Below are 15,041 nucleotides of genomic sequence, written 5' to 3'. Positions count from 1 at the left end.
TTTTTTTTTTTTAATAAAAGGACTTGAGTGGCATGAGTCATAGCAGAAGCTGTTCTTAAAATGGAAAGAAATGCAACAGTGATTAGTGTTTAGAAGCACCAAATAATTCCTGCAACTCTACAGCTGTTTGAGAATGATTGTATAGTAGTTTGATTCTTCCTGTTTATCTACCAGTATAGTTTGGGGTTGGAATTCATGAGATCTATACTGAAGAGTTTCTTCTGCCCAGCAGCACAGATGCACACCCCTTTTCCCATCCTCTCTGGAGAGGGCAGTAATCAACAGAACAGCAAAGGAGAAGTAGAATTAGGCGGAGTAGAGGCCTTTCCCAGGCCCCTTCCACCATTTCCTGCTCTAGCTTCATTGCCAAAAGGAAGCACAAAATGCCTGCAAGTTAACACATACCTATTATTTCAAACTGGGAGACCTGCTAAGTTTTTGACTATCATGTTTAAGCCTATTTCATGCCTATTTGGTAAATTCACAAGTCAGCCATACCAACCCCCCATACCACTATGTTTTAAGTTATCCTTCACCTTCCTCCCTTAAACATTTATATTCATATTTTCATAAAGGAGATTCATTCTGTGAACTGTTCTCTAATAGAATACTCCAAAGCAAGAAACTGTAAAAGGTCAAAGACTCATTACTGATAGCTGCTTTTGAGAAGGGTATCATTAAAATGGGTTTCTTGTACTTTCCTGTGATAAACTGATAAATTGGGTAACAGACAGTTAAAATTGATCCATGAATAAGAAGTAGAGATTGGAACCTGCTGCTCCACAAGAAAACCCACAGCTCAACAAAAGCAGGTTTGGTTTATTTGAATGATTTCATTAAGTATTCTACAAAGGTAACAAATTGCAGCACAAAGCGCAGTCATACAAGTAGCGCAATGCCTGGTTTTAGTGCAAAACATACAACTAACTACGGCCAGGGAAGCCCAAAGTTTGAATTCATTTTATTTTTTTATTTTTTTATTTTTTTTTACAGTGTACATTGTTAAATAATGTAAAGAAAACGCTTGTAATTCAGAAACAGATTTTATGTGGAAAAAGATACTCAAAGTGTAATATTAAACAAAATAATTTAACAGTTCAGTAGCATTAGTTTATTCCTCTAGACTTCAGTTATTCATCCACAGGAGGGAAGAAAAAAAAAATCAATGGTAAATAAAACCAGTTCTTGCATAACATTAAGTGAAAAACGACTTCAAACTTACTAGATCAAAATTAAATAACCATGTGCTGCATTGAGCTGATTAGTTCCCCTGTCATGAAATATTCCCCTTGTTTCATTACTGCCTCAGGTTTGTAACTGCTCCTTTACATAGAGCATGCGTCCACCCTACACTTGGTGTATTCAGGAAACTCTTCTCTGCATCCATTCACATCAAAAAGCAGAAGGTTTCTGTTCAACTTTAGCAGCAGGGACCCCACCACCACCCCCATTTTCTTCCTGCCTTTCCATCACTCTCGCGACTACGAGCCTCCTCTCTCATTCTGCAGTTCTCATCCTCCTCACCTTAGTTACAAAGGGTAAACCCCCAAAGCCGAGGAACTGTTGGAATCCAGCCACCCTGCTCCTAACTTTTGCCCTCAGACCTTCATCTCTAGCTCGTGCACGCCCTTGCTGCCAAAACTGCTGTTTAAAAAAAAGAAAAGTGACATGAAACAAACAGACCTTCCGCTTTTGTTTTTAAAGATAAGAGAGAGAACATCTAGAGACAGAGAAACTCCTTATTAAGGCTCCACAAGGGAATAGCACTCACAGAAGAAATTTCAGGCAAGTAACATCTCCCTGATGCACCAGTTTCCAGGATGCGACTGAGCTACTCTCAAGTACCAGGAAGCAGTACTTTGACCCTTCACAGCTTTTTGCAGCACTATATAAATACTGGTTGGTATTATTTTTACTTTGAAGAGGGAACCAGTATTTTTAAATAAGGGAAAATGAATAAAGCAGAAGTACAGTACAGTTACTATGAGGTGACAGTTGGTTACAGTCCTGGTACCAGTTTGAAATTAAGTGAACAAAATCATAAATCCTCCAGATAAGACAGAGGAAAATTCTTGATGCCGGCTGTTTCAAGTGCATCCATTGCCGGCAATGGACATTGCACCAGGACAGTCTATTCCTGGCTTTAAGGAATTAAGGAAAGAAAAAAAAAGAAAACCAATCCCAGCAGACAAGCCCACACCAATGAGCAATGACACCTCTCCCTCATACCACATCCTGACCAAACATTTTCACCACTTCACAGGTGGAGTCCAAGCCACATCTTAAGTTGGACCTTTCCCAAGACACACATTCTCCCCATCCTCTCTGATTCTGCTCCAGACCTCTTAACTCTTTAGACAGGACTAGTTAGTTTCACCTCAGCTTCACCCACCACCCTCCATCTCGCTCCCACCTGGTCCTCCTCACACCAGCGACTTGAGATCTGCGCACTTGGACAAGTTTCCCCACTGCTCAGAACTTTGTTCCAACCTACAGCCTCAGTGACTTCCCCCTCCAAACACCTACTCTAGACAGTTGCAGTAACACTAAATAAACACTCCAATTGTTAACTCTTTAATGTCCCGATCACTAGGTACACATCCATCCTGCTCTGAAGTTGCCCTCTGTCCATCTGGGGGTCTGCTGGGAAGATGATGCTAACTGCAGAAGCAATAGAAGTCCAAGGCACTAAAATATCCAGCAAGCATACTGGGAGAACAGACAAGTATTCAAGTACATTAATTTATACAATTTTACATTCACATTTATTTATCTAATACAATGAAAATACAAAGGAAAAAGTTAAAGTGTCTCCAATAAGTATAAGGATATAGCTAGCTTTTTTTCCATTTTTTCTTTTTAACTTTTTTAACCCTCTATATTCCACTCATTTTTAAACTACTGTTGTCCAACAACATTTATATATCACAGTGTTTCCACATCAAAACTGATGGTAAGTACATGTCCGCAGGGAACTTTTAAAATTTTTAAACAATTTAAATTGCTCTAATGCTGCAGTCAAAGCTGTTAATATCTTACTTAAAGCAGTAATGACCTATCAAGCACGGGCTGCACTGCAAGTCCATTCTTGTGCCCCATCATTCTGGGGCTAAATACGATTGTTTGGGGAGAGGGAGAGGAGGGGGACTTGGACAGCTTTTCTCCTGGTCTTGGTTCTTCAGGGAGAGATGAGAAGTGTGCTAAAGCCTCATGCTAGGATTCACCTCTCCCATCTCAACATGTGTGGATTCAGCCTCAAACCACAGAGGAATTTTACAGCAAGACTGCATTAACTGACCCCATGACTTATCTTCACAGCTCTCCTTCCACACGAGAGCAGGACCACTCAGTCAAAAGCACTGTCCCATCATAAGGATGCTGATCATCCTCCTCCCCCTTGAAAGTGTGTGGGGAAACTCCCTTTACAGAGAGCTGACAGCAATGGTTGGAAAAGAGAAATTCATTCCCAGTCTGGCAAGCTACCAGTTCATTGCAGCACTAATAGATGATACAGGGCCCCATCTCCCTCCCCATGTCCTGTCCCAAGGTCTAGCCAGCATGGTCTCCAAGCATGGCTAAGTGGTCCGCAGGTTGGAGCCTGGGGGGTTGCTGATAGATTTCTGCAAATTGCTGATGTTGAAGCTTTGCAAAGATGCGGCACCTATGGGCTGGAACTGGCCAAGTGGTTGCTGTGCTGGACCACCTGTCCCACTCCATGGAGCTGCAAAAGATGCTGCTGGATAACCGTACTGCTGCGGAGGGCACATAGCCTTTGTGAAGGGACCTAAAGAGGTAGCTGATGCTGCAGAGATGGGCGTAGCACCCAGGGAAGATGTCATAGAAATACAGAGCTGACCAGGTGCTGAGAATTTTCTTGCCATTCCAGGGCCCTGAAAGAAAATCCAGTCCCCAAAAGTAGTTATATAACTGTATTTAAAAAACACAGGCTACCCCCTTGGCCCACAGGCCACACCAAATGGATGTTTACAAGAACATCTAATGGTCTTCCTCTCTAGTCATCCCATTCCCTTCGACAGCAGGTGGCATAACCCCATACATGAAAGATACAGCCAGCACCTTTCTAGAGCAGTTGTTCAGGCTATGTGGAAACTCTGCTCTAGCTACATTTGGTACCCTAACAGATAGGGACGAGAGCAACAGTGTCTTGCCGTAAGTGTTCATGGGTGAAATCTTACCTCATAGTTGCTATGCCCTTTGCCAACTTTCTTGCCAGACAGGTTCATGGCATCTCGGGCCCAATTATCTACCAGCTTGTGCAGGTCATCTGTGAAAGTCCCTTTTCGACTAGAGGCAATAGCAGGAGGCTGAGGCTGGGGTGCTTGGCTGTTCACTGTAGCCCCAACTGTGTTAGTGCTGCTGGTCCCTAAAAATACAAGAAAGAAGAATCAAAACTCTGTTTTTTTTAAAAAAAAATCTCTAGTAAATTTAATATCTGTGGTAATGGCACAATAATAGAGAGCCAGTTAAAATGCCATGCACATTTAATCCTGCATTTCAATTTCAAGACACACTGAACAGGGAATTCAAGGATTCCTACAGTCATTTTTTTCAGATTAATGTATTTTGTAGATATGTTTACTTCTCCAGAGGTGCTGCAAGTAGTCATCTTAAGAGGGGAAGAGTAGCAGCCCATAGGTCTTTGTAGGGGGATTAGGAGATTAGATTTCAACACCGAATGACAGTACAGTCATGTCATTCTCTCATCCTACATCATTTAATCAGCAGCAACCACTATCAGCACAGATCAGTTCCACCTTGGAGGACAACACTAGTTATCTCCACTTTGCAGGAACAAAGAAAAAAATTCACCCAGATTACACAAAGAAACCTGGTGAGAAACAGCAATTGTTGTTTCCAATAGCTGCCATACTTATGTTCTTGAGGATAACCAGATGGGACTGTCTTCCTCCACCAACAGCCAGGATCAGCAGGGGAAGTCTGTACTGCATTAATTTTTGCTTTTTTGTCTCTGAAAGCATTTTTTGGCCATTATGTTCAGATTTCCTATGTCAGAAGAACAAGCATTTCAGATGCAGACAACTAGCACAGCTTAAAAGAAGGCAGAAATCAAAGCAGTTCCTGGAACATGCTTTACAAGTTTTTCCATTCACTGGGCTGATTGCAAGAACACAAAAATGCCTTCACATAAATACTAGGCTTCACTTCTGTTAGAAAGCTCACTGAAAATTTTCCTGTAGAAAATATCCTGAAGAAGCTTCCTTTTCAACAGTGTCATTGTTCCCCTCACACTTGTAAACAAACAATTGCACTCAGATGTAAGCTCTTCAAAGACAGATACTGTATCAGTACTAGAGGAGATTGTATTTTATCAAGTAAGCTTCCTAAATTCCTAGCAGTATTCTCATTTCCATATGTTAAAGTTACGGTTAACCATTAGGCCCATAGGTCTTTTTTGAAGGACACGGTAAAGGCAGAACAAATCGAGATTTTTCAAATCCATTTAGTACAAAACCAATTAAACACAACAAAATAAGCATCTTGTTGCTGCAGCGGTAAACCCAGCACCCTTGCAAGCACACACCACCCTCAGCTACTTGTTTCTCAAAATTACTCAAACATTTCTGTTCACATGTGCTTAAGACTGCAACCGGGAAATCTAGGAAAATCTGAGTGTACAGCAGACATTTGTGAAGAAAAGTGGTTAGAAGTGGAGCACCAAGCAGCCCAGCAGTAAAATCACCATCTCTATTGCAGAGGCCGAACGACAAAGTCACTGTCTCTTGCCTGACAGCTAATTCATCTGTACCACCTCCCCTGGCTAACAGCCACAGTCCTTGCAAGCTCTGTATCTCTGAAAGAACGGGCTCCAAACCCCTGCGGGAATGTTTCATCGTAAGGAGTGAGTTAGGCAGGTGACAAACTTACTATGCAGGACAATTAAGCAAAGTGTTACTGCCTCTAGTTGTGCAGAAGAGGAAAGAATACGTCCCCCTCCCACCAATTCCAACCCAAGCATGAAAGTGGCTCCCATCCAGCTGCCTGCAAGCTGGGCAGCAGTCACCACAGGCACGCAGACCCATGCAACGGCACACACAAAAAGGAAGGAATAAAGGTTCCCTGACCAGGGGGTGCAGCAGCAGCTCAGATGAAGAGTGATAGGGACACTTTAAAAGTGGCAAGGAAGATCTACAATGAAATAATGAGAAACTTAAGCATGCAAAACGTGGAAAGGGCTTATAATACACTTATTAAATAAGAGTAATGATATTAAAAGTGAAATTAAGTCAGAACAGGCAAAAGCAAACAGATGTACTCAAGAGGAGCTGTCAATACCAGTAATAATCACATTCCACTGTCAGAATTCATGCAGGGATTGACACACTCACTCTCATCCTCTTCATGATGGCCAATATCTGCTTTTGATATTTCACATTCCCACTTTAATCAGTAAGCATACACTTTACAACTTGGGATCCTGGACCTACTCTGGAAAGCTTCCTCAGGCCACGAAAGGGAGAGAATTAATCAAGAGAATTAACCAACTAGAATGCATTCATCTGAAGATGTGAAACATGATTTAGGAACGCTTTTGAGTGGTTTTGAAAAGGGCTGGACTGGTTCAGGATTTGGCGAAGGTGGGTGGCGATGGCAATTTTGTCCACCAAAGAGATTTTTTGAGAGCATTCCCATCTCAGGTCACAGTCAAAGGCAGATCACCTACGCTGTTAAAGGTGAGCTATAAAATTACCACAGCTCCCATGTAAAGTCAGTTTAGAAAATCACTTCTCAGAATTTTGCGTTTCAGCTCCCATGTAATCGCTGCCTGCAGAGGTTGCCATCCAGAAGAGCGTGAAAGAGAAGTGCTTCAACTAGTAGCATTCAATGGAAACAACCCCTGCATTCCTGCTCAGTCACAGCAACTGTCCCCAGTTCTGCTCTGACAAGAAGGATCTGAAATGAAACAGGCTTCTCCCTCTTCAGCCTGCCACCTGTAATACCTTCACTCTGCCCTCTTATTTTTCCCCCCATTAGCCAAGTCAAAAGACACCTATAAAACCATCTTAAATTGCAAACACACACAGGCATTTCTAAGCATTTCTTGCTTTGGGAGACATCTTCCGAGATCTCCAACAGCTCACTCTTACTCTTTTAAGATGTTGAAGGAGTCTCTGCAACTGGGTCTGTGACGGAGCTGGCAAACCCAGTCAGATCTGGAAACAGAGCAGCTGCTCAAAGGTACCATGTTAGCACATTACAGTGAGCAACTGACCCTAATGCTCAATTCACTGCCATTAGCAACGAGCAAAGAGCGAAGGCAAGCTGCTCCCCGCCTCCACTTGTCTGCAGGAGTAGTAGCCAGCCTATTAAATACGCTAACGAAGGAGTACGCATCAGAGGGCATAACAGAGACAGACAGATGCTGTGCTGGAGACAGAGTCAGGGAGGTAAGGCTTCAGTCACCAGAAAAAGCTGATGAATAGCTTTACAATCAGGAATCAGAGATAACAGAAATAAGATAATTACTACAGAGCTGGTTGCAAGGACAGACTTTTTTCACCATCTTCCCTGAAGCACAAAGAGAGAGTAATTTGTTAAAAGGTAAGAGAAACAGTGAAAAGTGTTTAGTATCAGCAAACAGCACGAAAAGGTCGGCAAGAAACAGAGGACACAGCACAGCAGGGCTCTGCCTTTGTTGTAGTAACACCCCTGCAAGTTGCTACTGGGACATACCAGGAAAAATCCAAAGGACTGATCCGACAGTTTAATCAGTTGGACTTTCAGAAAAAGAAAACCCCAGCCTCCCGGCACTTGCTCTTCATAATTCTCAAGTGCAGCGCAGAATGCTAGGAAATGTTATTCTTACAATCGGTTATCAAAAAAGGAAAAAGCAAGTAAATCTTCCACCTCTGTCCGGAAGTGGAAAGCACTTTAACAGCTCTAAAAGTATGATTACTTCACAAAATGAGGAGAATTTGAGAGGTCTAGTGCTTTGTTTTTTGTTCCCCACTTTCCCAAGTTTTTCCAAATCACAGGAACCGTTCAGATCTTCCCTGCCAAGCTGTACCGCTCTGTTTCTCTGGCTGCACAGTTAAAAGCATCAGTTGCTGCACTGTTTCCTCAATGCTGCTGATTCTAAATGAGCATCTTTTCCAGTTGTCTCCCCGCAATAGTCTGCAATAGCATCTCAAGGACAAGACTCCAGGAAGCAAGCAACCTGCGACAAGCCAAGAGCCAGGCCAAGCTGTGCCATGCCTTTACCAATATTACCTGCTTTTACAGGACAGCTACAAGCTTCTCAAAAGGAATCCTTTTCACTTATCACCAGTCCTCTGAGCAACAGATATACATGCCAAAGGATTCCTTTTATAACCAGATGATGTACAATTTGCAGCAAGTCAAGGCCTTATAAGTACATGTTACTCATACATTCAGCTCACTGCCAATTCCAGAAATGGAATGGCTGTTTTTTATACTCCCACACCAAAAAAGGATAGGTCAGACTAAAGATAAAAGTTAACATTGGTAAGAATTTCATTTCTTCCAAGAAAGAAGCCATAAATCTTTGAATTGCAAATGGCAATTAGTGCACATCTGCACATTAATCTTCCAGCTAAAACCAGTTAAAGATACTTGATTTTAAGAGAAGATTTACATACTATTAGTACTTAAATCCCCAAGTCCAGTGAAGTCAGACTGCAAAACCCAACTGCCAGGAGAAGTCTTCCCCTCTCCAACTCCCTCCCTCCCAGAGGATGGAGCTGGTTGCATTGCAGCTGTCTCTGCAGAAGACCAGGTTAAGTTGCTGCACATGTTTATCTGGCTCAGCTGAGCTGCAGCCTACCACCGCAAGGTAGACGCCACGCAGATGTTTGGGACTGGCAGGTAGTGCAGCAATCAAAGGCCTCTTTACAGCACTTACAGCTTCATACCAAGTCATTTCAGAAGGTAAGAAATAGATGTCCGAGCATTCAAAGGGTGCAGCCTGCAGAAGCAGCATGGGAGATGCAGCAGCACTCCCAATAAAAAGCATCACATTAGCAGCCTCAGCTCAAGCGTATCAATACTTCAGACAATCACATCAGAAGTTTGAGGATCTCTTTTTAATCTGGCCTAATGTGAGTACAAGTGAAATGATTTTTAAAATGGCTGAAAGACAACTTGTGGGGGTTGACAGGATGTCTGAAGACATTTAATTCCCCATCTTCACTGCTATTTGTGGCATATTCAGTCTGTCTCCTAGTCACAGTAAGAACGGGCCTAAACCTGGGCCCATCAGTAGCTAAGGATCTCTTGAGCTTTCCTGAAAATACTTTGCAGATGTGCTTAAACCCCTCAGCACTTTGATCCTTAACTATGCTTCTGTTAATGAACATAAGTCAGTTTTAACTGCCAACAGGTGGCATCAGTGCTCTGCACTGTAGTCAAGCACTAGTGCTGACAGCATGCAAAAATACATCCAGCTTGCACAGTAGTTTTACTGCTGGAAAAGGTAAACCTTTCCCCTATGAGTTATAGTACCACCCCAATGAAAGAATAATTTGGGAAACAAACCTCGCTCGTTATTTCACTAGAAAAGCGCCTCCCTCATGTTCGGTAATGCATGCTAAAGCATAATTACTAGGCAGGCCAAAAGTAAAGGCCCATGTACCCAAATCCTGCATCCTCTCCCCAATTTCTGCCATTTCACTGAACCATCCAGATAGGTTTCCAAAGCTTACAGAAGTTGATGCTTGTCACTATGAGTTTATTAACAGAGAAATCTAACATGAGAACCCAAACTTCTAAAGGTGCGCCAAGAGCAGCTCAGCTGAGCCATGGGATGGCAGGGAACACAAGTTGGCAGATGAGAATGGGCTGCATGAAACAGTCAGATCCAAGCAGCAGAAAAAAAAACCAAAAAGACAAAACAAAAAACAGACAAGGAAGGAGTAAAGGTGTTACACACAAAGAGCCAAGCAGGGCGTACTCAGAAATCGGGTCCTCCTGCCACCAGGCTTGAACGTCACTCTTTCAGATGTACAGTTAAACTTCGCACAGCCTGTGAGAAAACAAAAACGGGAAGAACAGAAAAAGGAGAGGAGAAGAGACAGAACACCACTACAAGATGTTAGCAACTCGAGGTTGAAGGAATGAAATGCATTAACGTGGCACACGAACAAGCCTCAAAGAGTGGACCAAGGAGTATGTAGACACAGTATATGGAGCAGACTCCTTCCAATACATCCAGACATTAGGCCAAGTTTGCTGTGTTAATCTCTGGCATATAACCCAACCATAAGGTTGCAGTCCATAGGAAAGCCAAATCCTGGCAGAAGTATCCAATTAGAAAAGGTACTGTGCAACTCTAAGTACAGGGAGGCACAAGTAGCTCCAATGTACTTGAAACAGTTCATTAAAAAAAATAAAATAAAATAAAAGATATCTCTACAGAGAATTCCTCCCAAAAGCCTTTTTCTGTTTTCTGCTTGTACTTCTCCAGTTCTGGCAAAACCACTTGTTAAAATTGATGCATTCAACCAACCTTTGGGAAAGCTTTTCAAAATAGTGTTAAAGGATAAAAACTGAAACAATTAAATTCACAGAAGTACAGGAATCAACCTATCATTCCCTCAACTTGCAGAAAAGACCTTCCCTCCCAAATAAATCAGAAATGAGTCTTTGAGAAATTATTTAATAATATGATAACAAATTACATATAATCCATGACTTGAGTAAGATGAGCAGTTTATTCCTACCATTCTATCACCCAATGCTAGGTCTTCCTTCCAGGATAACTCTTGAATGCACAGTGGCAAAACACAGGTCTTTTCTTCACCTCAGATTACTTAAAAACCTCCACTGATAGAAACAGCCAAAGCAGTTTTGACATCTAAAGGATTTTCAGTGTCTTCTGGAATTTCCTACCATTTCAATCATCTGTTTGCACAAAAGCCACTCCTCTCCTTCCTTAAATCTCACTTCATATTTTGCCTTCCCATTCTCATCCATCTCTTCATCCTTTCAGCTTTTAGCTAATGCTTTTCTTCCAAATCAGAATACTGCTAATATCATGCTGCCACCTTTTGTATTTTCCTTAGTACTTTCATTAGACAGAGGTTCATATGTTATGTATTCATCACTTCAGCAAAACCTTCAACTCACTTCACTTATGCAAGAACCTAGAAATCTAGTTGCAAAAAGCCATTCTTATTAGTCTCCAAACATAGATCAAATCCCCAATCTGCTTTACAATGTTTACTAGAATCAAGTTTCATCAAGTTGAGCATTCCTCAAAAATAACACTGGTGCAAGATTCGACACTAATTCCACCTAAAGCCTTACCTTGGCCTGGTGCAGAAAGGCTTGGTACCGAAAGGGCACCATCACTGGTAAAGGCAGAATAGAGATTTTCACTAGAAGGTGAAGGTTTGAGGGGCTGTAACAAATGGTTCTGTCCAGTCTCTGGCCCGCTACCAGGAGGATGAAGAGTCTGCTGTGGGGGCAAGACTGATGGTGCGCTCTGAGCTGACAAATTGCCTACAGGAAGAATCAAGATGAAAGACATTTAATATTTCAGCTTTCCTAAATCATTTTTCAAGTTTTTGCCGTTGCTCCCAATGAATAGGAAAAATAATAGAGGAAAGCATGACTTAAACATTTAGGGAGTAGTGAAGTGACTAGCAAGTAATTCAAATGTTTATCTGGGCTATTATGCCAAAGATACAGGGGAAAAAGTGCTGAGGGGGGAGGAAGCCACCAGAAGGACATCACCCTCTGGTCAAGCACGTCAATCGAGAAGAAAACAAAACAAAAACAAATTTAGACACTACAGCAGGGAAGGAACCACTATAAGTTTGTCAGAAGTAGCATTAACCTGATTTAGTTATTTAAGGCAACTGTCCCAGCTCACTGCCACATGCTCATATATAACTCCTCTATAATATAAGAAAATAGAAGTGAACACCCTGGGTGACTGGATAAATATGTACCCTGCTACATTATGTGGATTTACTAAAAATACGCTGAAAGCAGCAACAAGTACTCCTGCTCACAATGCTGACCCTCCAGTATTGTTTACTCAGTGCCAGAAGATTTGAGGGACATCTACACCTACATAGCAAGGATCTGAAAGCCATGCCATTCAAACAGTCAGAGAACTATCTTTGAACTCTATTTAGTATGAAAATAGTTTTAATAAGAATAGAATCCTTCACTATTGAATCCTTTTTTCATTCAATTTGGAAAGTATATAAAAACACTACTCCATAGAAATTTGCTACTCTGACATCTATTGGCTACTATTTTAGCTTCTGAAGTGTAAGGATATTAGCCATACTATGCTCAAGTGCTACTAAAGCGAGGGGCGGGGGGAAGTATCTCTGAATGTAAGTAAAGAGATCAGTTCCATTCTGCAAAAGCAGAATCTTGTAAAGATCTCTCAGTATGAGACTGAAACAACAATATACTATTTACTTTAGAAGTCATACTGGCACTCAAAAGACTTGGAGAAACTCTTACCTCCTGATAGCTGAGGGCTCTTATTTCCCTGTGAGCTGCTACGACTGGACTTGCTGCTTTTTCCTTTAGTTGGTCGTCTTCTCCTTCCCGAAAGGGGTGCAGCCGGGGGGATAATTACTGCAGGTGGGATCTTTCCCAACTTCGTGTATAGTGATTCAATCTCCTGCTTCTGGCGGCTCTGCAGCTCCTGGATCTCTTTAAGGTGCCTAAGAAGTTACAGTAGAAAATTAGTTTAAAAACATTATATGTATACATGTGCAATAAATTGTATAACATGTATGTATATTGTACATGTACAATTACATGTACGTACAATTCTCCCCTTCCCCCTAACATGACGATTTTCTTCAGTCAAATTCCCACTAACAAGCAAGACAGGACAAAATATATCTTGACCACAAATAACCACTAAAAACATATGGCAGAATACTCGTTATTTTCCATTGTGGTCTAATTGTGGCCAGAATTCCAATACGAAGTTCCTAATGTTGCAATTGTAAAGCCAGGATAAACAGAAGTACAAAAAAGCATATACACCTATTGTAGAAGGTCTGATCACTCAACATATATGCTAGAGGAATAACTAATTACTCATTTTCTGAGGTATGGCCTTACAGACATCCATGTCACTATTTTATCAAATTTTCAGAGCTGTTACATACACAAGATACGAAATTGGCAGCTGCCATTAAAAATTTTGACTTCCAACATAGATAAATTAGTAGGTCACATTCCTTGACTTCCAAGCTTTTTTCTAAACCAAAAGAAATTCTTGAGGAAAGGGAGAGCCATCAGAAATTCAAGAAATGCATGTTAGAAATGCGGAGTTGTTTATTTTAACTAAGACATCAATATTTCCAATAGCTACTGATTTTCAACGATATGCAAGAACTATGAATCTGCACAGTCTTATCTCATCCATAATGTGACAATCTACACGTTAAGACATGCAGCAAGACTACAGATTAGAAAATTAAGCTTAGCAAGTGCACATACACATTTTTGGGATAACTATGTACTACTTTACCTCTAAAGAATCTGTCTTACCACACAAAACACTGACAACCAGTTCTGAGATTTAGCAAAAGTTTAGTCTTTTAAAATAGTCTTTCTTAAGTAAAAAGTACAGTCTAGATGAAATGAAGTTCATATAGTCTGTTACATATATTGCACACCTGACCACTTATTTTACCTTCAAAAGGGAAGGCGAGAAAAGAAAAAAAGAAAAGAAGTCTTACTTCTCCCGTAACCGACGGAGCTCCAATTTCAAGTCTTCATCTTCAATATCCGACTCATTGTCGCTGCTCATGTAAGAAGAGTTGAATGAGTTGCTAAGGCTCTGAGCAGGGAGGCTGATCTTTGACCCCAAGGGCTGAAGGGAGTCTGGGCTCCCTGAGCCATCATCCAGCTCCTTCGCCATCCCGCTCAGAAAGGCTGCCTCCAGCTCCGAGGACGGGCCGTTCATGTGTGGGGACTGCCTTGCCTCCAATTCCTTCTGAGGAGCTGCAGCGGAAGCAGCAACTTGTTCCAAGTCCACAGAGAGAGGAAGAGTCATTGGCTCTTTCTCTGCACAGGTGATTTCATCCTGAGTCTTGGACACTGAGAAGCGCCCCACTTGATCCGTTGTTGTTGTCACCTGGAAGCGCCCAACCTTAGTAGGCCGACCAACATCTACTGGCAATTGCACCACAGGAACTGGGTGAGGAATACCATCTACCACATCCAAGGATGAGCCAGCGACAGCCTCACTTTTCCGACTGCCAGCCTGCTTTACCAGTGTACTCTCTGGGCTACTGCCAGAAAGAGATGAAGATTCAGAAGAGGTGGTTTCAAATTGCACTGGCTTAGTTTCCGGTTTGCCACTCTCTTTTAGCACATCATCCACTGCCACTGAGACCTAGGATAGAAAAGTAAATCAAGCAGACTTTTAGTTCTTTAACATGGTGCTGTGATTTACTTTTCAAAAGAAAGAAGCATCTGAGAGGGGAAAATAACTAGTAACTCCTTGCAATGCCACAGTCCTAGATAATCTGGATGATTCAACTCCAAGAAACAGAAGATTCAGAGAAGACTTCCGTCACAGACAGGACAAAGTGAATAACCCAATATTAAGTTAGCCCAAAAAGCAGTGAACGTTAAAGACTGAGGCCAACAATCACACAGCTAAGGCCTGACACGAAGTGTCACAAACACTGTCTTCACAAACTAGACTTGGATAACCTAGTGCAATCTCTGCTCTGAAAGAGAACAACGTCTGAACAAAATCCTGCATTCACAAGATCAACATGCACATTTTCTTTCAATAGAAAAGTGCACCAAGAGGCAAACTGAGGTGGTAACAGGCAGTAACTGGATTCTGGATCATTGACCAGTTCAACATTTCCTACCTGAAACCGTCCCATCTTAAGAATACCAGTTCCTGCTGTGGCAGCCATAGCACTGCCTTCTCCACCACATGATGCTGAAGCTATGAAATAGGAGAATGAGATGGAGAAGAAAATTAGAAACAAATTATTTGAATTCCAATCATTTCTTTTTATCTAGCTCAAACTTAACTCTTA

The 15,041-nt window shown here is 41.7% G+C and overlaps 1 protein-coding gene across 1 annotated transcript in view; it reads right to left on the bottom strand.

The window, feature by feature from the left end:
* Positions 1-799: 799 nt before the first annotated feature.
* Positions 800-15,041, bottom strand: part of WNK1 (WNK lysine deficient protein kinase 1) — a 108,366-nt gene continuing 94,124 nt past the window's right edge. Inside the window, 6 exon segments of the mRNA XM_062590504.1 lie at positions 800-3,890; positions 4,197-4,384; positions 11,305-11,499; positions 12,481-12,686; positions 13,719-14,377; positions 14,868-14,947. Of these exon segments, the coding sequence (XP_062446488.1) occupies positions 3,576-3,890; positions 4,197-4,384; positions 11,305-11,499; positions 12,481-12,686; positions 13,719-14,377; positions 14,868-14,947 (1,643 nt within the window). The 3' untranslated portion in view covers positions 800-3,575.

This window comes from Rhea pennata, chromosome 1, assembly GCF_028389875.1.
Source record: "Rhea pennata isolate bPtePen1 chromosome 1, bPtePen1.pri, whole genome shotgun sequence".
Classification (NCBI taxonomy): Eukaryota; Metazoa; Chordata; class Aves; order Rheiformes; family Rheidae; genus Rhea; species Rhea pennata.
Note: the sequence above shows the minus strand (reverse complement) of the source record. Positions and strands in the feature narration are given on the sequence as shown.